Below are 23,901 nucleotides of genomic sequence, written 5' to 3'. Positions count from 1 at the left end.
AGAAGTCCCAGATGCAAAAATTTAGTTTGGATGTTCTGCTTTGACAGTTGTGACAGACATTGAACACTGGTGTGTTTCACAGCAGGCACAGTGGCAAACCAACACAAAAAATGAGAGTTCCCTTTCACCAGTGGTGCCTGCACAGAACAGCATTCTTGCTGTCACCACTCCCCAGCATTGCTGTGATTGTACCCAACAGTCAGCGGTTCTCATTAGCCTGATGTCTAATATCCTGTGTGTTGCCATCTGGCTAGCAAGCATTACAGTATGAGAAATGCCCACAGTTCTGGCTGTTAAGGTATATTTTTCTGCAGAAGTGTAGCTTGCAATTGTAGCAGTAGTAAATACTTGACATTTGCAGGGATTTATTTTTGAAAACAGTCCAGTTGGCATGCATGGGATTTACAACTAAGGGCTTCTGTGAGCAAACCATGAGACAGAGATTCAGAAACCATCAGGAAAAAGGGCAGGGTCAAAACTGTGTAATGAGAGGACATGGTCATAGGTAGGTGCTAGCAAGGGAAAGAACAAAGTGGTTCAGCAGGTCCCTTCCAGACTTGCTGTTGCTGTGGCCTTGCATAGTTTGAAATACTCATTCTTAATCTCTTCTTACTTCACTTTCCCTCTATGATGAATAACTTCTTTATCCCTGTTTATTTCATCCTTTCAGACAGATTGACAGCGTAAGAATTTCCTCTTGCCATGAACACACAGTTCCTAGGGCAGTAGTTTCCAAGCCACTATATGCCAGCAAAATAATATTTCAGACTTTCAAATACATTCCTCTTACTGCTCTACAGAATAGTTCCTGAATTCATTTGCAACTGCACTGATTGAAACCAGTTTTCCAGACTTATAAGGCACACAGAATCAGTCTTCAACCTCTGAATATTATTTGCACATGCAGATAACTTTTGTATAAAATACATAACAAAATGTATTAAGAAAGAACTGATTCATCTCATTGCACTTCTTCAGGAGTCAGAATTCTGTTTTTCAGTTTGAAAGGACCATGCTTTGCAACCCTGTAAATTATGTTGCCACTTATTTGGGGAGATAATAAGTTTTATATTGCCAATAAAATCACTTGTTAAATGTCTGTTTCCTGTACATAATCAAAACCTCAGGGGAATAATTTATTCATATAACTAATGGTCCTTATTCTTGTGAGTCTGTCAAGAATTTAATTAGGTCTTGATTCCCCAAATAGTTTTTCCATTTTTATCATCAGTGTAGCATTAATATTCCAGCCACTCAACATCATTGTTTGTTTCAGTGTTTAGGAAATTGTGTAATTGCAGACCAAAACCATTGTACCCTTTTGGAACCAAGCTTTCTATTTTAGTATTTGCTAAAAAAGAAAATACATATATATATATGTATGTATGTATGTATATTTATATATTTATATATTTCTATATTTTTATATTTTTATATATACATATGAAGTCCCACAATTTCAAAAGTTTTGGGAAAAGATAATGGAGGCTTGTGATTGCAAGAGCACAAAGAAAAGAAGGGTTCACTCTTAAACTAAGCATCAACACATAAAATGTTTGAGTACCTATTTGAATATACATGTATGTTCATTTTAGGGGTCAGCATTTCCATTTGGTCTTTCACTGTTCAAAAAGAAGTGGTATAAGCTGTCCATGTTTTATTTTTTTACCTTTTTTTTTTCTTCTTTAATCTGGAAGCAATTCAGCCCAAATAAACAGGGCTGCAGTAGGCCCAGGAAAACTCTTTTGTCTCAAAATTAAAATCAAAATTCAGATAGGAATGAGTTTATGTGTGTCTGTGGCACCTTTGGTTCACACATTCATGACTGTGTGGGCAAGTGGAACTGTCTTAGTTTACTCTAAAGATGAAACTGAGAGAAGACTTTTCATGGGATATTCCTAAATTTGGCCAGGAAATATGCATATAAGCATTTTTCAAAAAGAACCAAAAATTAACTGAATATAGAGAATCCTTGGGGGGGTTACCCTCCTGCAATTTTACCTGAATCAGTCCACTGGACACAAGTCCTCTCTTCCCCTATAAAAGCAATGTTCAAAAGCTAATAACATGCAGCAAAGGTTTCCTGAGGTAGTACTACAATTTCTTTGCAATAACTCTGATTTTAAAGTAGAAAATGTCTAGTTATTCTACAGATTTATAAATTCTTAGGCATTTTCATCTTTTTATACCTATTTTTTAATCCCAAATCCAGAGATAAGATGCAAAGTATTATGCATAGTGTGACATTTGTAGTTGATCAGCACTCAAAAGGTGTTAAGAATGCTCAGCAATACAGTTGACAAACCTATTAGCAGGGAGAGCTAAAGAATAGTCTTTTCAAAGGCCAAACTTGGGTGCATTACTTCATCTAGAAAATTAGTTCAGCACTTCTTAAAAATGTGGTTTAGAATATTTATATCACTTTAAGTTTGTTTTATTTGACTCCTCCAATCCATGGATTGTGAAATTAAAGTCTATAAAATCAGAGTGGATACAAAAAAGGTGAATGTGAATCACAGTTAGGGAGATCCAGAGAAACATTCTGATCTCAGGTTTAAATACGGCAATGGATAGTACCTTTCCATGCAATAATTAAATTCTGATGCTCATTATTACAGGATGTTGTATAAAAATAAATAGGAATAAAATAAAAAGAAATTAGATACATTAGCAAGCAATGGAACCAGTGGCATCTTTTAACATCTGATTTCAAGAAGCAGAGAGGTTATAAACAGGGAAGGATCATGTTTCTTCTATTTTTCCATTTAAAGATCTACTATTAGACTTCAAAAAAAACTACTGGGCTAACTGGATCTCCAGCTTAACCCAGTCAGGCTATTTTTCTTTCATATTCTGTTTATTTTGACCAAAAGAAATTATTTTGACCAAAAGAAACTTATTTTTTCAGGTTCAGAGACATCATCCAAATCTAGGTCCTATTAGCATTTTTAAAAATATAAAACCAATTACAGATGTTAACACCTCTGTTGTAAGGAAAAGAATACAAATACTGGTATAAACAGTTTCATTTCACCAAGCAAAGATCGTGCTTTTGTTGTGTTGACCAAATTCAGCCTCTAGTTTCATTCTTATAATTGTTGTAGCGATCTTCAGCAGCTTTTCTCATTGTTAAATACAGTTATGATTTCCTAAGCATGTACTATCTCAGTCTTTGGGGATTACTGGTCTATGGATAATCAATGGAAAACAGAACAGCCCAAAGGTTTATGTCTGATATTTATCCTGGAGGAAGCTACAGAAATTATGTAAGCACAAATTTAATTAATTTAAAAGTATGTTTTATGCTATGTTGAACTCAAGATCATATCCCAAGTATCTTCTGATGCTCACCTTTGCACCAAAAGGATCAGAACATATGAGTAGCTGTGACCAGGGTTATATATCTGCCAAAGCAGCACACTGAATTCTTGGTAACTCCATACCATAAGCTTCAGGCTGAACAAAAGTAACCTTTCCTCTCCTAATCCTAAAACCCACAGGTTTTGTGTGCTTTTCAGACTTTTTACTGAATAAAAAAAGAGTACCAAATGATGGAAATATTGCAGAGTGAAAAGAGATGAGCCAGTAATCTGCTTTTTTCTTAACTGCTGTAATTATAACAGGTCTTTCAAGAGACAAAAATAGCACCTTTTGCTTTTCTCCCTGTCAGATCATATACACTTTCTTGACTATCTCTTGAAAATATTTTTACAGTCAAAACCATAGCTCTTTGAAAGGTCTTTAGCAACATCTCACTTTTACTAATATTCATGGATGTTGCCTGTTTCCAGAGAAGTGTTTGAATATCTGGAAACATAATGTTTAAGTAAAACTTGATTTTATACAGAGAACTGTTTTTTGATACCACATGCCTTTTCATTTCACACTTTATTTGGCCAGTGACTCCACAATATTGTCTTATGGACAAATACCCAATTTCATTTCCCAAAGAAATGAAAGTCATGTCTCGCACAGTCTGTCAATTTTTAGTGTGTGTGTCAGGGTACAGGGGGGTATTCAGCCCAAGTTTACTAGGCAGCATTTCCAGATGGGTGCCTGCCCTAATAAGGCTGCTCAGCAGGGTGCCAAATGGATGAGGTGCCTGCCAAGGAAAGGAACTCTCCATTCCTCCAAAATCCCTCCCAGTAGCTCTGCTGCTCATCAGCAGTGCAGGTCCTGAGCTGTGACCCACACCATATTGCTCCATCAGTACCCATTAGGTTTTTTTCTATTCACTTAGATTGTCATCCTAAGTTCTTTTCATATTCCAGTCAGATCACCTACATCACACTCAGCCAGCCTCTTCAAATGTCTCCGAATGCATTTATTATGACAGTCGGAAGCTTGATAGCATTTAATAATATTTCTTATGAGCAGATTCTGTTTACAGATATCACAGCCCTGCCTGCAATGTGAGGTCATCCTCTTATTTTGTTGTCATTCTAGCAAAACTGCACTGAGACACAAAAGGAAAAAGTAAAACTTGACTGAGGTAGCAAAATCTGTATCGTGGAGTAAACAAAACTCTCTGCATACTTAATGCACCTCTCCTCCAAGTGCTGAAATCCAGTGACTGACATAGGACCCTTTTGACCGTTTATTAACTATGGGGGGGGGGGAGGGGAGAAAGAACCAAACAACAAAAAAACCCCCACCTATTTCCAAACAATTTATACTCTAAAAAATCATTATATTTTCATCCTTAGTCATCAAATCAGAGCAAAAATGGTCTGTAGGAAACTCAGGTGGCCACCAAATCTAACCCCTGCCCTGTCTTCTATGACTTCCTCCTGTCTCCCAGATTTGTCTAATCTCTGCTTAAAGACCTACCACAGCAGATATTTCATATTCTTCCCAAACAGCCCTTTGGTGCTTCACTCTTGTCACCATTCAAAATGGTTAAAATGCTGCAGTTTAAGTCTGTTGTTATTTCTTCTTCTATGCATGTATACGGCGACTGGATTATTTGTCTTCATTGTCACAGACCAGAACCTGCAGTCACAGCTGTCCTGGTCTCAGATACGGAGACTGTGCTAGTGGTTCACCATGGCAGATCTGGGTGTATCAATGCAGAGAAATAGGTGAAAACCTATTCAATTGAATCCTTGATTTTCAGAAAATATAGCAGTGTATTAGATTGTCTGTACTCTGTCTAATGAAGATTTTTTCTAACATCAGTGTTTTACTAGGCTTAAGTTTTCTAAGTATAAAGCTTCATCACTTTTATGGAGAAGCAGTTCTGTAGTCCGTAATCTAAAAGTTTTCCACATTTGCAGTGGATTTTAACCACCTTTTTGTTACACTTCTTTGCTAAAGATATTTGACACAATGAATGGATTTCCTAAAGTGTTTGGTACTGGGGCAAAAGTAGAAGAAAATACGCAATCTGAGTACATTCAAAAAGCTGCAAATTCAGAGAGCCTGGTAACACCCAGTCTGTAGCTTATGGTGTCGCCCTTCTGGGAGACACAGAGGGGAGACCTCATCACAGTGTAAGACTTCCTCACAGTGGGAAGCAGAGGGACAGGCATTAATCTCTTCTCTGTGGTTACCAGTGACAGGACCCGAGAGAATGGCCTTAAGTTGTGCTAGGGAAGGTTTAGGTTCGATGTCAGGGAAAGGTTCTTCACCCAGAGGGTGGCTGGACACTGGAACAGGCTCCCTAGAGAAGTGATCACAGCACCAAGCCCAACAGAGTTCAAGAAGTGTTTGGACAACACTCTCAGGCACATGGTGTGATTCTTGGGGATGGTCCTGTGCAGGGCCAGGAGTTGGATTTGATGATCCTTGTGGGTCACTTCCAACACAGGATATTCTATGACTCTATGATTTTATCTCTGTTGGATTTAAGTTCTGTCAAAGGCTGTAAGACCTTTGGGGATAACATTAGATGTCATGGAAGAATCAGATCTCAGCATCACTCCTGTTTGTGGAACAGCTTGTTTCTGGGAGAAGACAACTTCTCCCCATATGGGAGGAAAAGCTGGATCTCATTTACCAGCTGCCCTCGCCCTTTCATGCATTTTCACATCCTCCATAGCTCTGTCTTCATGCTTCGTGATAGTACAGTGGCAAGCAGTGGATACTGGCTGCATTATTGAATTGATCTGACCTTGCATTATTGGACTGCCCTGACCATTCCCCTTGAGCAGAACATTTTTTGCTCAGCGTTTCTCCAAGGTGGATTAGAAATACTGCTGTCATCAGCATCAACTTCACTCATGTGCTGAAGTAATCAAATGAAATTCAAATGATAAAATAACACATAGCCAGGAAAACTTAACTGTACAGTGTCTCATTGCTCCAGGATATCTTGAGACACTCCACAAAGACATGCAGTAATTTAATAATAATGTATCTTGGTCCTAGGTCACAGAAAAATAAAGGAAAACAAGTGAGTCTTCAGTTTTAATTTATGTCATGGTAGCAGTGTTGACTCTGGCAGGGAACTGGTATGCCTTAAGGAATCTATTTTCTTAGAAAGGTGAAATAGTTCTTGAAATTGTGAAAAATAAGGTCAAATTTGAGGCTTTTACTCATCTGAAGAGAAGAAATATGTTTCCATAGCTTTCTTTGAAAAATCCAGTAGAAGTAGAGTATTTGAAAGAACTTCTTTCAAATTGAAAAACATACTAAATTAGAAAACCTGTGGGCCTGTTTTCCATTTTTTATTTTATTGAGAAGTACAAATTCTAAATATCTGCAATTTGTAAACATAATGAAATAGAGTAGAAACTATGAGAAATAAAGGATTTGTTGTTGAATTTATTCAGGTGATGAAAAATATTTCTGTCTGTTGGAAGCTTATCAGTCAAAGAAAATACTAATAGAGTAATTTTTTCAATTAATGAGCAATACAAATACATGTATTTTTTAGATTTTACAGTTTTTTCATCCTGAGAATTGTGTGGAGTTTCATTTATAGGACAATATTATTTCTTAGGTGGCCTCCTCCTATTAAGGAGTATAGTATCTGTGTTTTCTATCCCACAAGAAGTTTGTGCCGTCCCTGCTTAGGTAAGAGAATGCTTAGGAGAGTCACTGACATGAAGATATAGAATGCAATGTTTAAATCGTTCACAGATTAAATATAACAGGGAGAAAATTTACTAGCACAGGTAAAATACCAAAGTTTAGAACTGGGAGTTAATTGTTTTTCTTCTAAGCTGTTTCAGCAGAAATTTTTGCTGAGTTAAACTTTGTGCGTGTGCTAATTTTAGAACTTGCTGTCCAATATCCTGAATTAAATGGTAGGAAATTTGCATGTATGTATAGATAATGCCATAAGTACTTGGCTTTTCTTCTAAAAAATTGGTTGAAAAGAAAAATTTATAGTATTGGCATTAGATTGTCAAAGAATTAGAAAGAGAACAAGGATTTCTTCTTGTAAGATTTTACACAAAGTTCCAGAAGTGCGGAGTTAAGCATTAACACTCATCCAGAAGATACGTGCTCCATATTTCACGTTTATTTGCGGCTCACTTAAATTTAAGCATCTCAGTGATGATTGTCTTAGCGACTCACAGGCCATGTTTGGAAGATTACAGGGACACAGGAACTGCTGACCTGGGTCAAAGACAAAGTCCATCTGACTTGATATCCTGCCTGTGAGACTGGTCATGTGAGATGCATTACGGGAAGATGCAGCAGCTTCAACTCCTATGCAGACCTCAAACTAGTCTCTCAGAGATTGACTTTGGGGTTTTTTGCCCATGCCTTTATTTATTATAATGTTAACTGTAAGGTCTAAATAAATCAGTGCTTTCAATGAAAACCATTAACCTGGTATGATTCACTGAGGTGAATCCAGAACCAGACCCTTGCCGTAAGTCAGCCTGCTACACCAGTCACCTACAAGTGCAAACACTCTTCCTTTAACTCAAAAGAGAAATTCAAAAATTTATCTTATTCAATTATCTTTCCGTAAGTAATTTGAAAGCATGTAGGTATTTTAAATCTTTCTCTGCTCCTACTTCACAAAATAAGAATAATAAAGATCTTTATGCAACTTATTTTTATGCAATGGTCCGTTTAATGCAGTAGTTTGCACTTGCACAAGTGTACAGCATTTGATTGCATAAATGATTCCACAAAAAAGAATAATAAAGGAGCAACCTGGGGGGTTTTTAATAGCACAGATAACTAACACCTTCTGTGTCTTTACTTATTAATGAAAGTAATTCAAAAGACTACATAGAGACCAAACCCCTCAATTTCATTTTAAAACCAAAGAAACACCAGCAGTCAATGGAAATCAGAGTTATGAAAAAGATTTAAGAAAATAGCTGATCAGAAGTGAGGAATTAAGATCAAGTGGATAAAGGATTTTCCTACAGAATACTGTAGGAAAACATGTGGGTCTGGCCTCTTTTGACGTTGTTGCATAAAGTGTGTTGAGACAGGTTCACATGTATGAGGATTTATTAGTGGGATCAGTAGCTGATTACATACATCAGCTCTAACAGGGAAAGTTACTTTTTGGCAAAAAATATTGAACAGAGTAGAGGAACATTTGGGACAACATTGCCAAACATCCAATACACTTTCTGACTCCAGTTAAAGACTTGAGGAAGGAGAGAAAGACCTTCACACTGCCCATGTGGCTGCAGTGAGCTTGGCTAGGTTTAAGCCTGCACTGGACTGCAGCACAACTCCGTGATTCTGGGTCTGTCAGCATCTCATCACAAAAACATGGATATTAGAGCTAGGAGAGGCTTGTTATTTAGCTCTTTTTCTTTCACCACCCCCTTTTCTTCAGGCACTGCAGTGTTATTCCCCACAGTACTTAAGACTAGCAGATTTGTTTTAAATGCGAAAAAATGATATAGGATTTTCCACTTCCCTTGGGGCAGATTATTCTACATCCAAATTGATTTCACTGTCAAGGAGCTGTCTTATTTTCATTCTATTAATTTCAGTGCTTCTGTTTGAACAATTCCTTCCCACCATCTGTGTACAACCTTCAGATATGTGTAAATGACCTTGGCTGTCACCTATGCAAGTTTTTATGTTGGCGTTTTAATCTTGCTAACAACAATACCATCCAAGTTAGCACATATGAGTACTCCCTTGCACCAATTTAAATACGTGTTTGCAGAATTGCTTTTGCATTCTTTCTTGAAAGTCTATTCATCCTTCTGTACCCCTGGTAGTTTGTGTTGTTTTTAACTGTCGTTTTATTAGGAATTAAAACTGAGTTGCTGGCAGACAAGTGGCAATAAGTCAGTCTTAGAAAAAGATTATTAAAATTCCTACTCATGAATGCTAAGCCACACTACCCTTTCCTGGAGAAGCTATACAACATGAAGCTTTTAATCAGGCTTGTACATTTTCATTTTCGATTGCCAATACCCAAATCTCCCTGCAACTTCATGGAAAAACTAATCAAGCAGTTATCTTCATCTGAGCTCCTTCTCACCCAGTTTGTTCTCACTTATCAAAAGAGATCATGATGTAAAAATTCAATAAGGAATGACTGTAGCCCAGGCAGTACTTTTCCCAAATGCTCGAAGTATCTAAGAAAATTTAAGGTGAACTTAACAGAGCAGGTATGTCTTTCCCCTTCCATCTCATAAAAAGACGTAGGAAAGTTGGCAACTGTTGCTTGCCACCATATATCTGTGTGTTCAGACTGTGAATGAAAGATCTACATCTTAAAGAATATACTGTGGTCACCACACAAACAGGCTTAGAGTTGCCACTATCAACTCCTTAGCTTAGCTTCTGCATGTCTGCGTGCAGAAGTGCTTTCTGTGTGTGAACCCAGTCCTTGGCCAAGTTTGTGGTTAAACCAGGAAAGCAAGAATTGCTCAGTCGTGTTGGCTTTCCTCTAGACTTGTCAAGTCATTTAACCTCAGTATACTTCGTTCTAAATAAAAGAAACTATCATGGCCTGATCAATAGTATCCACCAGGTCATAGTGTAGTCTTGGTTCCCACGAAGTGACTTTAGGAGGACACTGCCATGGTCCTGGTATTGCAGATGGGACAATGAGGCAGAATGTGCCAAAGTGTGTTTTGGCCCATGTCCCCCATGTTCTGGCAACTTCAAATTCATCATGTGCTTGGTATTGCCAGGTGAAAAAGCCCACTGTAAAAACAGATATGTTTGGAAGGAGAAATAACAGTGAGAATCTGTTACAGTCCAAAAGCTTGCTTTCTGGTGTCAGTGCAATTTTTTGGTATGATGGGAGAGATCTAAAATGTAGAGGTTTAACAGTGTTTGAGTGCCCAAAGCTTTATTAAAGTCAGTATTCAAATGAGTAAAAGAATGTCCCTAATGCAAAAGGTGTCAATTAAGTATAGAGAAAAGGATTGCAGAGACACACTGTTGATAATAAATTTTGTATATTTTTACAGAATGCTGTGTTAGTAAGGGTTTTCATTTAACTTAGGCCAAAACCAAGTATTAAAGCAGAAGAATAAAAAAAAACACATGGCAGATGAGAAGCAGTAAAATTAATTTCTCATATACGCTCCTGGACCAATCTCAGAACAAAACTGACATACATAATCATGTGACATAGAAACTAGGTTAAAGCATAGCTCAAACCGGCCTAAAAATAGATGATATGTGAAATTCATCTACACCCTGTAAAAAAAAATTTCACAGCCTGGAACAGCTTTCTCACAGGTGATCCCTGAACACTGCTTCCCAGCTCATGACTGAGGATTAGCATTGGTTGAATGAAATAGCAAAAGAAAGCATTCCCAAAGTACTCCCAAAGTAGTTGGGAGTTTATTGGCTTTTAGAAGACAGAGTTGCTGTTAGAGAACCACAAGAAATCTTTCCCAAATATATTAGGCTCTTCTGCAAAGCATAAAGAGGACAACCTCTGTCAAGAGCACATTTTAAAAAAATTTGCAAAGAAGCTCAAAGTAAACAGCAACATAGATGCCTATTTCAGTATAGTGCAACAAGACACTCACTGTTTTCTGTGACGTTTACCACTACAAAGCAACTTTTGAAATTGGATTGTTTATTTAATGTTACATGAAAATTTTCTTTAAAGACCACTATCCTGTGAGCTGATGAGTAACATATATATGACTGCTGTGCCTAGGGAAAAGCACTTAAAATACAAAACTAACATTGACACAAAAAAGTACTGAATTGAGTTCTTGAGAAGAAGAAACACACAGTGGTTTAATGTCTGTCACAACCAGGGACGGTTGGTATGTGCGACTCAGGCTTACATAACTGGGGACATCCAGGGATACTTGGTCAAGCAAGAGTGCACATCACAATTATTTTCCTTGGCTTCTTCAAAACAGAGTCTATGCCTAAGTAGTATCAAACAAGAATTCAAGCCAGTACACCAGTGAAAGCTTTTCTCCACTTTTTTTCTGAGAAGAAACTCATTTTCATCACAGTTCAAATGTTATGAATTATGTCACTGTTTTGTTGCCAAACAGTCCTTGAAAATTTCATTTGCCTTTTAGTCTTCAGCCCTTGTCTGTTTAAAGTGCCTACTAATGTCAGCTCCTAGGTTAGTGGTAATCTGTGTGAACTGATGGCAGTGACGTATGAAAGTAATCTATTGTACAGGTGTTTCACTGCCAGTGAAATGCCCAAGTCATTTGCCATCACAGGTTTGTATATCATTCTTGGCAACAAACTTGTGACTTGTACGGGAATCCATTTTAAGGCCCTTTTTCACTGACTCAGAAACTCTACCTGCATAAATGCTGTTGAATCAAGCCAAGCTTGCTATCACAATTTCAATTCCAGTCACATGCAACTTCTGCATCGAACAGAGAGATGTAGGCAAATATCTCTGTCTCATTTATCCTACATCTACTTCACAGTTTTCCAGAAAAATAGGGAGCCCATGGCTTCGGAGTATTAGACAGGCCTTGAATTTTCCATCCTATAGGAATAAAATTTCTCATATATGCATCTGAATTTTGCAATTTAACCTTACCACAATTCCTCATATGCATGATCCTTTCTTAAAAAAGAAAATGTGCACTCAATGTTGGTCTCTATTCCTCCATCAATGGAGCAAAATCTGGGGTTAACACCATGTGTGCAATAGAAACATGGTTTTATCCTGTATGGCTCCCTCTTCTCTCTTTGCCAAGCCCCTTGTCTCTATACATTAGAGATATATATTGTGATATCTGTAAGAAGCATTTTGCTGAGTGTCTGCAGGATTTCATATCCTTAGGGTGGAGACCGTCAGCCTGAGTTTAATCCCATTTCTATTGGATACAAAACCAAAATCAAGGCTCCTGTCTTTGGTGTCTTGTGAAGAAACATGCACTTAATGTACAAGAAAATAAGCACTTGGTGCGCCCATTCAGTTAATACCATGGACTAGTTATTTCTATAAGCTTTCAGAATCAGACCCATTTTAGTGTTTTATAGTATTTTACAGTTTCTTTCTTATTTTAAAGATGAATGCTGTACTACACTGTGAGAGTATATATGGTCATTAACATGAATATACACATTTTTTAATTTAGAGAAATATTTTCACATGCATAAATATATTTTTATGGATTTAATATAACTAGAGTCAGCTTTATTTTAGGAACAAGGCTTTTTACAGGTGTAAATGCAGTGACATAGTTGCACATAGTAGTCATCTGCTATGAATTGCTAGATTTTGACCATGCAAATTGAAATGGAACAATATCTTATTAAAAAAGCAATGCAGTATTCGAAACTGCAAAAGAAGAAAGAGTTTATATAATACTATAGTATATCTGTCTAATTTGGTATATACTGTTAAATCATGCATAAGCGTGAAAAAAATATATGCTTTTCTGGTGAAAATGTACTTTCTGAAGTTTTTACTCTAGATTGTTGGGGGAAAAATTGAAAAAGAATATATATAAATGTTATTTCTCATATAACCTCTGTGAAACAGAGCATATTTATTTATCAATTTGATAACATTCTTTTGAATTCCAAAATGAAATGGCATTCTGTAACGAAGTGATTGTCATTTTAAAACCCCTTTGCTTTTTGAAGTGTTATCGTGTATATATAGTTTTTTCCCTTTAAAAGTGTAATACCAATAGTATTACTATGTCAAATTCAGATGAATCGTGACAAACAACATTTACACAAACAGCAATTTTAACATGCTACAATTCCTTTCTTTAGAAAAATAAAAGAAATTATCACAAAAAACACATTTTAATTTAATTATATCCTTTAGGTCATTAAAGTGATGTAATGTGCATGTCAGTCCTCCTTTCATCCACAGATTACTTTAATCCCTCATGTGCTGTTTTCTTTTTCCTCTGGCTTTCTTTCATATTTTCTTTGTTTTGAAATTGCATGCTGTCTGGATTATTTGTGCATGACCTCTACATTAATTTCACATTGAATGTTTACATACTCTGAGAGATTTTCATGGATCATTTATTCTACATGTGCATTTTTTTCCTTTTTTTTTCAGTTACTAAACTTTAAATATGCTTGAAATGTAAAAGTGGCATGAAACTTTTGTGACACGAGTATAAAACTATTTTAATGAAGATTTTCTGTACACATCTTCCAGAAATACATATTCTAAACCACATTCTATACCATGCTTCCAAAATGTAAAGAAATAAATTATATTCTGAGACTCTAAATGTATTCCATTTCAGAACTGGAAACAAATACTGGTTATATTCAGTTCAAGCAATGACAAACACATGAGATTGGTCATTTAAATGATTTAAGGAGGTCTCTGCTCTGTTGGAGGTGATCATTTGCAAAGCCCAGTGTCTGGGTATTTTATATGTTCAGAGACAGTATAGGTCATTGTCTGACTGACAACACAGATCACTTCAGACAAACACTATCTGCAGCTCTGCATAGGTGCCCTCTAGAAATGCCAGCTTCTTTCAGTTGACTGTAGAGAGACCCTATGTCCTTATTTAGTATTTGAAATAAATGTCCCAAGTAGGCATATCCTGCCTTTACGTAGTACAGTGCTATGAGACCTTGCAATTGTCTATAAAGTCAAAGGGTTTATCATATAAAAAACCCACAATTTCTTCCATATTCATTCCTCATTTGAAGAATTAAAGAGATATATGTTGCTTAACATGCCATTAAATACTGCTTATTAGCAGAATTCTATCTCTAAATCACATAAAACTAAAGTGTATACAGAAGAACCTAATGAGTAAATATATATGTATAAAACAAAACAAAGTATTTTTTTAACTATGCCCAAAAAAAAAACATTTAAACACATTTAAGAAGTTGTTGATGAAGAGGCCAAATAAAAAAATTATGAAATCAGCAGCGGCTACCAATAAAGTTTTTTTTTTTATTTTAATTGGCACAGGGCTAAAATCACATGCTACAAGCAAATCAAAGGCTTCTGTTTTCTACTTTATGGCCTATTCTTTTCAGCCAGTTAATTAATCCTGTGCACAGTCTGCTATGACTAAAGATGGATGGCTTGATTTCAAAGAATGCTGAGCCATCTGCAGCTCTTCATCTGAACAAGTCAAACACAATAGTTTCCAAGTAAGGAGCTGAAGGCTGTGACTTGAGACCTCTGGAATCAAATCAATCCAGTCTCCAGGGGCTTTGCCTTCAACCTGCAGACCTCACTACAACCACCTCTGATTTGTAAGCCACTTGGTTTGTACTGATTTGAGTCACTACAGTTCTCTCCACTTTTACAAACTAGTTGTTTTGTCAGCATGAGTGTGACAACAATTAGACGTCCCTGTTTTTGCCCCATGCCTTTTCTCCTTCACAGTCATTCAATGACAAGCGTAAAAAGAACTTCATCTTTTCACGAAAATTCCCATTCTACAAGAGCAAGGAGCAGAGTGAGCAGGAAACAAGTGATCCAGAACGTAAGTAACTTCTTGGAGACGATGTCACATGCAGCAACACATAAAATGGGTGACACGCATGATACCAGTATCCCACACATCTAGGCAAATATCTGTCATAGGTAGGCAGGAGAGGTATTACTACTGTGACCAATGTATGACTGCAGTTTGGATCCAACTAGTCCTTCCATCCCTGGAAAAACCACTTTCAGAAGAATAAAACAGTGACCTTAACTTTTGGAAGTGCAAATGTGGCTCCTCAAAGTTGTTGTGGCACCTGTCGTAAATCTAAACTTGTTTCTCAGAAATATTCCTAGATCAAAATTGGCTCAAAATAAGGCAAATGTGATTTCTTTCACAATATTAAACGAAACTATTACTTTTTAAAAGGTCTGTTCTAGTATCTTTTTTGCCTTTGATATTCTACAAGCGAATTGCCATGGGCAACTTCACTGAAAGTTTAAAAATTAAATGAAGCAACTATGCTAACAGCTTAAAGAAGTAAATCAGATCTTGGAATGTGTACCTCCATGAGAATTTACTGCTTACTTAAATTATATAGAGAACTAGCCTTATTAAAAATATATGCTAGTTTCAAGCCCAGATATTCACTTTTTTTCCTTAATAATTCCCTCCTAAATTTACCCAGTGAGGATAGTCTCTGGAACTTAATTTTTCTGGTTGTTCCTTCTTCCTCACGGCTCCAAAAGGCATGTATCATGGTCACTGCCTCTTTCATTAGGGCCTAAATTTGTTTCAGAAGGAAAAGGCAGGGATCCAGATTGCTCAATCAACATGGTCAGTCATGGTAGTATCCATTTCAACTCCACTGACTTCTTCCTTCCTCTTCTGCGGCTGTTCTTCCTTTCTCATTGCTCTCTCTGGGGACTTCCGTGCAGGACATCCCCGGATTAGGTGACGACGGTTATGGAACAAAGACTCTGAGTAAGTTCCCAGGAATGGTCACTGTAAACCCTTTTCTGTTTTGTTTTGTTTTGGCTTCTGTTTCTTCTCTGAGGACCCTCCACTCCTAGCATGCACAAGATAGAGTTTTATTTGTTACCCAGCTGTGAATGCATTAAAAATGTTTCAATCGTTTTGTTCTGCATGACAGTATTAAATAACATACAGTGTATCAAGCAGACACTTTCACTTCTTTTGTAATAACACCTTTTGTTTCTGACAGTATGTTATTGTTCCCATCATGGCAGTTCTGTAGAGTAGCATACCTAGAACTTGTTTTGCTGCCTAGACTGTTCTTTTCGGCAACAATTCCTCCCTCTCCATCTAAAGGGAAAGTTAAACATTTTAACATGATCACAGCCTGATGAGGTCAATAGAAAATTTGATTATGCTGTTGCTTCTGCATTTTCAGCTTTTTGCATGGGAGTGTTTGTTACTTTGCTGGATTTTAGATTAGTATTTGTTATTAATGGACGAAGTCATTTGCAGGCTAGAGAAGACCATGAGTTCTTCAAAGCTAATTTTGGACCCATTTCACCATTAGCAACCTATTCTCTGTCACACAACCTTAATCAATTTCTTTTTCTGATGCAGCAATCCTGTCTCAAGACTTGGCATTGCGGAATGTGTAACATGTCGGATCATTGCTCAGAAACAATTTTTCTTCCTCGAAATTTAGACCAGAAAACCTGTATAGAATAAAATATTTGCAGCTGATTTCCACATACATAGCTACATTATATTCTGTATCCAGAGCTAAATAATTTTTTAAAAATGCCACTTGCATGTGTTTGGCTTCTTCTTCCTCAGTTCTTATTCCTTTTCTTAAGCACCAAGTAATTGGAGCAAAATGTGTGTGAATGTTGCATCACCTACTGTTAATGCTGCATCACCTGCTGTTTTGTATGTGCTTTTTAATTGCAGGAATGCACATCCATATACACAGTTTTGGAGATTATTCTGTTTATGATTTGTCGAAGGGACATTTTAATGGTTTAACTTTAAGCCATGCAGTAGCTCACAATTCAAAGATGAAAGCTTCATCTCTTGTACAAGGAAAAACAGTTCTGCAAGACTAGTTTTGTCAGTGATAGACAGCAAATGTCTCTGCCACCTGAATTTTAACCATTCTGGGGTCATTTAAGTGTCATAGCAGCTCATTAGCAACAAATACAGGTCCTTTCCTGCTAGAGAATATTAAAATACTTCTGATCTGATAGCCCTCCTGAATATTTGTGTCCCTACGAAGACAAATCGTCATAACATTCAACTATTTAAAAGGTAACTAAATTCCGCAAATTGAAATGGGACAAAGTAGCACAGAGGTATTATTTAAGGCTCTATTTCCTCCATTAATATCGCACCTAGTTTTCAATTAGTGACACACCTATAGACATTCCCACCCATTCAAATTTTATTAATATTCAAATCAGAAATGTTTTTTAATGACAGTTCTTGCTATGAAGGGTATTTGTTCTTTTTTAATAAAGTTCTTCAGGGTCCTGTATAATATTAGTTTGAGATAAAACTTGTTAATTTGCTATGAAATGCCCAAAAGTCAATATGCTATTTTCTTCAAAATGTAAGTTTAACTTTTTAAAACTTCTTCCTAGGCCCAAGAGCAAGGTTTTCCATAAATGTTTTTATAAGATATCATCCCCTCTCATTCCTGCTGCTCCAGGAGCCCCATCATTCCCAATCTATGAACCCTAATCTATTAAATTGGCACATGGGGGAAATGCAGCACCTTCTAGAGAATAGGCGGTCTTGGTGCTGTTCCTGTCTTTCTCATCAACTCTGGGTGCTCCCAACTTTATAACCATTATGCCGTTGGCTTCTAAATGTCCTGGGGACCAGCTGAAAAGTTTCAACTGTCAAGTGATCTTTCAGATGCAAAGTAATCAGCATTTCTACCAGACATACTGTTAAAACCACTGTTGAATATGGTCCTGCAGAACTCCTGGAGATCGTATAGCATGGTCTTACTGACCATAAATAGTCTGCTGACACAATTTTGGAATAGCAACATTAATAATATAGATTGCACTTCCTTTCAAGAGTATGATAATAGAAACAGCACACCTGACTTGACAAACCACAAGTCTGACCCATTATGATAGTCCTTATAGTGCTATTCACCCATCCAGACTGGTCTGGTAAAGGTTTTAATACTCCAATTCAGACTGTGAGGCTAGACAATGACTGGAAAAAGACTTCTTCCATGTTTTTTTTCTTACTTTTGTCATTGACTTTGTCTTCTTTTTTCTTTTTTTTTTTTTAATTGGATGGGGTAAAATAGATACAGTTACGATATTTGATATAAAAACAACTTTCATGTTAATTTGTTAACCCTTCAGGATAATGCACAGTGATTAAAGATGGATACAGAAGTTTAGCAGGAATAGTTCCAGTGCATTGATAATGATTAATGATGCACATTACTGATGGCGTAGAATAATATGAGCAGACACTCAGATTTTATTAAATTACTCAAGACATCCAGTGAGATGCAAGATGACTATAATATACATTGAAATGAAATTATCTGAGATACCATTTACTGTCTCATCAGGAAAAGACATAGTTTTTCCATGACACATATCACTAGCTAATACATATAGTTTCTTTCTGAAATGCCACAAGAGAGAAAGCTTTCATTTTACCTCTGTAAATTATCTGAGCATTTTCAGGTGATGTCACTGCACAGTTTTTATTTCCTCTCTGCATAACTACCTTTGCATGACTGTGGCAGTTCTTTTAAGTTTCTGCTGTGCTGTGGTGCTTGGTTATGTTCTTTAATTTGCTGTACTGTTCTTGCAGAACATGTTTCTTCTAATGCCAGCGATAGTGAAAGTAGCTACAGTAAGTTACTGCTTTCATTAGAGTCCTTTTACTTTGCATTGCTTGTTCTGTTTGTTTCTTTTATTTTATTCCTCTCCTTGCTACTCTTTTGTTAATGTTAAAAACATGGAGCAAATGGCTTGGAATTCAAATTTATAACCACATCTTGAGTACAAAGCTGTAAAAGAAAACTAGCAACTCTTATAAGAGAAGGGAGAAAGGTTGTTATTTGTGATGTATTCTGGGATGTAAAACTAAACCTGGCTTTGGGTAGCTTATGAAAGTCAGAATTATTTAGTTTAGTGACAAAGGTCTACTTCAGTGGGGAGGGGGAATTTTCTTGGTGATCTTTTAAGAGTAAAATTATTCCATAGCTGTAGTCAAATCTGCAAAAGGCATCCACTTTACAAGGTCACAATTTTCACTTGCATTTCTGCATGCCTGTATGAAGGGCTAAGAAGTAGTCCCAGAATTTTTGTTGAGCCTGTAGTTTTGACAGTACAGATTTCATAATGCATATTGGAGTCTTAAAAAACAGTAAGATAGACTTTCACTGCTTAGGCACTGCCACTGAATGTCACTGATACCCTGTAGGTGGAGATCCCAACCCTGCAACCTGGTTTGATTGGATTTACAGACTCCACAGGATCATATAGCCAAGAAGCAGATTGTATGTTCTGGGTAATTCTTTATAATGCCCATAAATTTAACCAATATAGCTATTTTTCTGGAAGTTCTGAAAAGCAGAAAAAACCCAAGTCATTAAATAAATTACAAGAAATGTAATAAAAGGTAACTGGCAGATTGCTTGCTAAATCACCCAGTTGTCTCATTTTTTCAAGCCATTTGCTTAACAAATCAAGTTTTCCACCAGTCACTCAGCACTTGCCCCAAGCACCCACATACATTCAGGTAATCAACGGTATCATACATAATATTTACTAGTCTTGATATAAGGCATAGCAGTTGAGCTCTATTGATAAACACTGGTTTGTTTCAGTAAAACATCTAACCTTATGCTGTTCAGAAATGGTAAATTAGTTTGTATTCTCTTGTATTGCAAAGGTTTCCTTGGAAAGCAATTGCCAGAGTCACAAGAAAACAGTAGACACTCTTGAATTGCCGAGATCTAATTCTAAACCATTTTATTTTTAATGTATCCTCTACTTAGGAGGAGAGGGGGATTTTATGTTTGAAATATAAGATGCTCTTTCCAGACTGACTTTACAATCAGGAATGAGTCAAAAGGTTAAATTTTCAAAAGTTTACATGAGTCAAATCTCATCCAGGTCTGTAAATTTCAGGGTGAGCTCAGGGTAAAAGCCCAGAGAATAATCTAGGCTAATGAACTGTCCCAAACAGCAGACTTAATCAGAGAGCCCAGTTGCAGCCAATTATTTTGGGCATGTCCGCAAAAGCTAGTTACCAAATTTTGTCATAAGACAGGACAGGTAGCCAGTTCTTCACTGGATGTGTAATAACTTTAAACAAAGTGTATGTTTTCAGGTGCAAGAAAGGTAATAGAAATGGTTTGGGAAAGTTAACTGGGACATAGATACTTGGCGGGAAAAGTAGTGTTGGAGTAACAATTACCCATGGCAGTCACTCTCCTTCTAGAGTGGTTTGTACCTGGACAAGATCCCGTCTCACCCCAGCAGCATCCAGTTTACATTCTGCTGGCTGGATCTCCCCACACACTACTGCTGCCTGGTGGAGAAGAAGCAGGCAGAGGTTTCTTCTCTGCCCATGGGACAGCTATGCCATTTAGAAGCAGAGGAAACCAATCTGAGATTATGCCAAGTGAAAGTGGCATAACAATAAAAATGCAGGACCTGGTGCCCAAAGGACCTGATTTTATTTGCTAAGGATTCATGGGTGTATGCCATGTTGCAAAGTTGTTCTTTACTGTGATGTGGTGTCCCCTGGAGGAGAATCTGTGTGTTCAAGGTGAGGCACTACAAGTTGTTTCACGAGGACACCATGTGTGTTCACTTGCAAACTCATCTAGCCCTCAGTCTGTGCACTGGTGAAATGAGAGGAGAAAAAAGTGAAGATGGAAAATTCATGGGCAACATAGAAATAGAAAACTGCTGGAGGAATCAAGGGGTTTGCATGATTTTGTGAGCCTGTCCCCATGCCCCTTTTCTATTCTGTTTCCCCAGCAAATGAGAAAGAGGAAAGGGGTTGCCTGCTCCACTGCTTTCTGAACTGTGGGAAGTTGGGGCAGAGTGGCTGGAAAGGTGCCTGGTAGAAAAGGACTTGAGAGGGTGTTGGTCAACAGTGGCTGAATATGAGCCCGCAGTGTGCCCAGGTGACCAAGAAGGCCAATGGCACCCTGGCATATATCAGCAATAGTGTGGCCAGCAGGACGAGGGGAAGTGATTGTCCCACAGCACTCAGCACTGGTGAGGCCACAGCTCAGATCCTGGGTTCTGCTCTGGGCCCCTCACTGTGAGAAAGACATTGACATGCTGGAGCATGTCCACAGAAGGGCAATGAAGCTGGAGAAGGGTTTGGGGCACAAATGTTATGAGTAGCATCTGAAAAGAGGTTGTAGTGAAGTGAAGCCAGTCTCTTCTCCAAAGTAACAAGCAACAGGAAGAGGAAATGGCCTCAAGTTGCACCAGGAAAGGTTTAGATTGGATAGTAGATAAAATTTCTCTACTGAAAGGGTTATTGAACATTGGAGTAGGATGCCCATGGACATGGTTAAGTCACCATCTCTAGAGGGATTTAAAAGATGTGCTCAGGGTCAGGGTTTGGTGGGGCTTGGCAGAGTTGGATTTGTCCTTTCCAACCTAAATAATTCTATGGTTCTGTGAAATCAGCTCAAAGAAAAAGTGTGTTGGTAAGAAATGACTGGTAATTGCTGGGTGTTTTCCTGCAGACCTTCATATTTGTTTCTGTAAAAACAGGCCAGTTGGAGTCCAGAGAGAGGTGTTCTGCATTTTTTCTAGTGGATCTCTGGCAATTGTTTTAACATTTCTCTAACTTTTGCTTCTCATGGTGAGCACTTAGTGAAAAGTAGCTAGTGTCAAAACCTATACTACTTGATCATTCCTAGAACCATTCCAAACCAGGAATGTTAAAGGCTTCTGAGAGATATCCAGGCTGTGACCTGGACAATGATTAATAGGGGGGTTACAAATCAACTGGGCTTTTTCTAGGAGATATTCTCATGCGTTCATAGTTATTTAGAAAAACATATTGCTTAAAAATTTGAGTATTTGGCTAAAGGACTGCTTTTGTCTCTAGGGTTAAAAAAACCATTTTTGACAGAACTCAGATATTTTTTATTTCATAATAATAATATGATTGAAACTCCTCTTATGTGGTCTCAAGAGAAAATTCTTTGTCCACTTCTTAGCAACAAGGCTGTTGCAGAAAGTAAACCAGCCAGGTAGTTCTTCTGCCAGTGCCCTCAACACTGGATTTGTTGTGAATAAAAGAGTTGGAGCCAACAGTGGGATTTTCTTTAGCCCAACAGTGGGATTTTCTTTAGCCCAACAGATAGCCATCAGCTCCATTAACTTCAGGGGGAACTGCAGAAACATTTGAGTAGAATCTGACTCTTTATAAATAAAAAAAGTATTTCTGAACCAGGAACAAATGCTGGCTTATCTTAAAGAGACTGAGTTCCTACACAGCTGCTGCTGAATCATAGGGCCATGCTATTATGAAGTCTATAACTGTGTTAGTTTATTTGTTCCTGTTCTCAAAAGTAAAACCAAGTTTGAAGAGTGGTATATGAAGTTCTGGTCTATCAGGAAGTTGTACTTTTTGTTATAAGGACACATACAGCCAATTTTTACTTATCCCTGAACCAGTTAATCAAACCATGATTAAAAGTTTATTTTGAGCTCTGGAACTTAAAATTTTGTGATTTCTTTTTCAAATCAAGCTTATAAGGACACATTTTTTTACCTTGGGCTCATCAGTTTTTATTTTGCGAGACTTATTTTCATAATGGCCATGAATTTCAAGTTTCTCTCCTGCAGATGTGTTGTAACACTCTTACACTTAGGCCAGTAAAGGTTCTTACAGCTGTCGTCAAAATTACATGCGCATTGCTGCATCTATTTAGCCTAATTGTATAACTGGTTGTGATTGCACCAATTACCTAGAGAGGCAATACATAACTAAAAGTCAAAAATAAAAAGTGTTAGAAACAAAAATTTTTACTCTCTGTCAGCAAATCAGCAAGTCACTCTTCTGATGAGATCTGAAGACTCAGAACAAGGTTGAAGTAGTCCTGATTATTATGCTAGGCTACTGATTAATAAGAACACTTATATTGGCTTCCCAGAATTTTGATGTTATTCAAGTATACTCAAATTGGCACAAGTATTGAAGTCTCATTTTATACCCACAAAGCTATATTGATCTTAAACATACAGTGCCCATAGATGACTTTTCAGTCATAAGTTCATTCTCAGACTATGATGATCTTTTTATATATTGGATTTCCAGCCTTTCATAGCTATCAATATATTTCCAAAAATCTTGTTTATTCATATAAACAGAGATACAGGAAAGGGATTTTGAACCAAATAGAGGCTGGGATATTGACTGTCCAGTGCAGATGAAACAGAGCAAGAAATTGATTTCTCCAAGATCTTGCAAGTACAATTCAGGTAACTCAGACATTAGCTCAAAATCTAAATGAATAGTGACAGAAAAATAAGCTTTCCTTGATTTTAGATCCAGTTGAGCAACAAAATTCAGGCAAGAACTCAAAAATTAAATTAATTTGGCTCATCTATGAGTATTTTGTATGTGTATTGATGGTAACCACCACCATTAGTCCATAAATTTTAATGAACCCAAAAATTCTCTTTGATTTTTCTAAAATCATAAATAATGTCTCATTGGCTTCACTAGTACTACTTTTCTGTTAGTCACCTCCTTAGATCCCTTTACAGAGTTTTTCATTTGCAGGCATTATTAGAATGCCAAAACCCCTGGATTCCCACTAGATGAGGTACTTGATGAGGAAGGGCATCTGTTTACATGGTGGCTGCACCATGGTAGCTCACAGCAGCTCTCCTAGCCTATTACCCAAATGATGTGTGCAGTTACACCAGTACTGTTGAATCTTTGGATGCTGTGCCAAGACAATAGGAAATGGGGCCTTTTTATGGGTTACATGAAACTGGTCTACATTGAAACTGGTTTTGAGTCTTTCACAGACTCTCTGGCATCTAATCAGAAAGGAAAAACAGAGGCCCTTTCAGGTATACCCATCTGAAACCCTATAAAATCCTTTGAAAAAATTGAAATTAGTAGTCCTTGTGAAACTTAC

The 23,901-nt window shown here is 37.2% G+C and overlaps 1 protein-coding gene across 19 annotated transcripts in view; it reads left to right on the top strand.

Moving 5' to 3' along the window:
• The window catches only part of DLG2 (discs large MAGUK scaffold protein 2), a 999,036-nt gene that overhangs the window by 958,750 nt on the left and 16,385 nt on the right, over positions 1–23,901 (top strand). For 14 of the 19 annotated variants that reach the window (XM_027658222.1, XM_027659729.1, XM_027659310.1 and 11 more), the window contains 2 exons: positions 14,717–14,816; positions 18,579–18,620. In XM_027658222.1, the coding sequence (XP_027514023.1) occupies positions 14,717–14,816; positions 18,579–18,620 (142 nt within the window). Of the gene's footprint in view, positions 1–14,716; positions 14,817–15,694; positions 15,741–18,578; positions 18,621–23,901 lie in introns of all 19 variants that reach the window. The other 5 variants (XM_027658823.1, XM_027658481.1, XM_027658307.1 and 2 more) reach the window with 1 other exon arrangement.

This window comes from Corapipo altera, unplaced genomic scaffold (assembly GCF_003945725.1).
Source record: "Corapipo altera isolate COAL_440 unplaced genomic scaffold, ASM394572v1 0, whole genome shotgun sequence".
Classification (NCBI taxonomy): Eukaryota; Metazoa; Chordata; class Aves; order Passeriformes; family Pipridae; genus Corapipo; species Corapipo altera.
The sequence above is the reverse complement of the archived record's forward strand: the minus strand, read 5'-3'. Positions and strand labels throughout refer to the sequence as shown.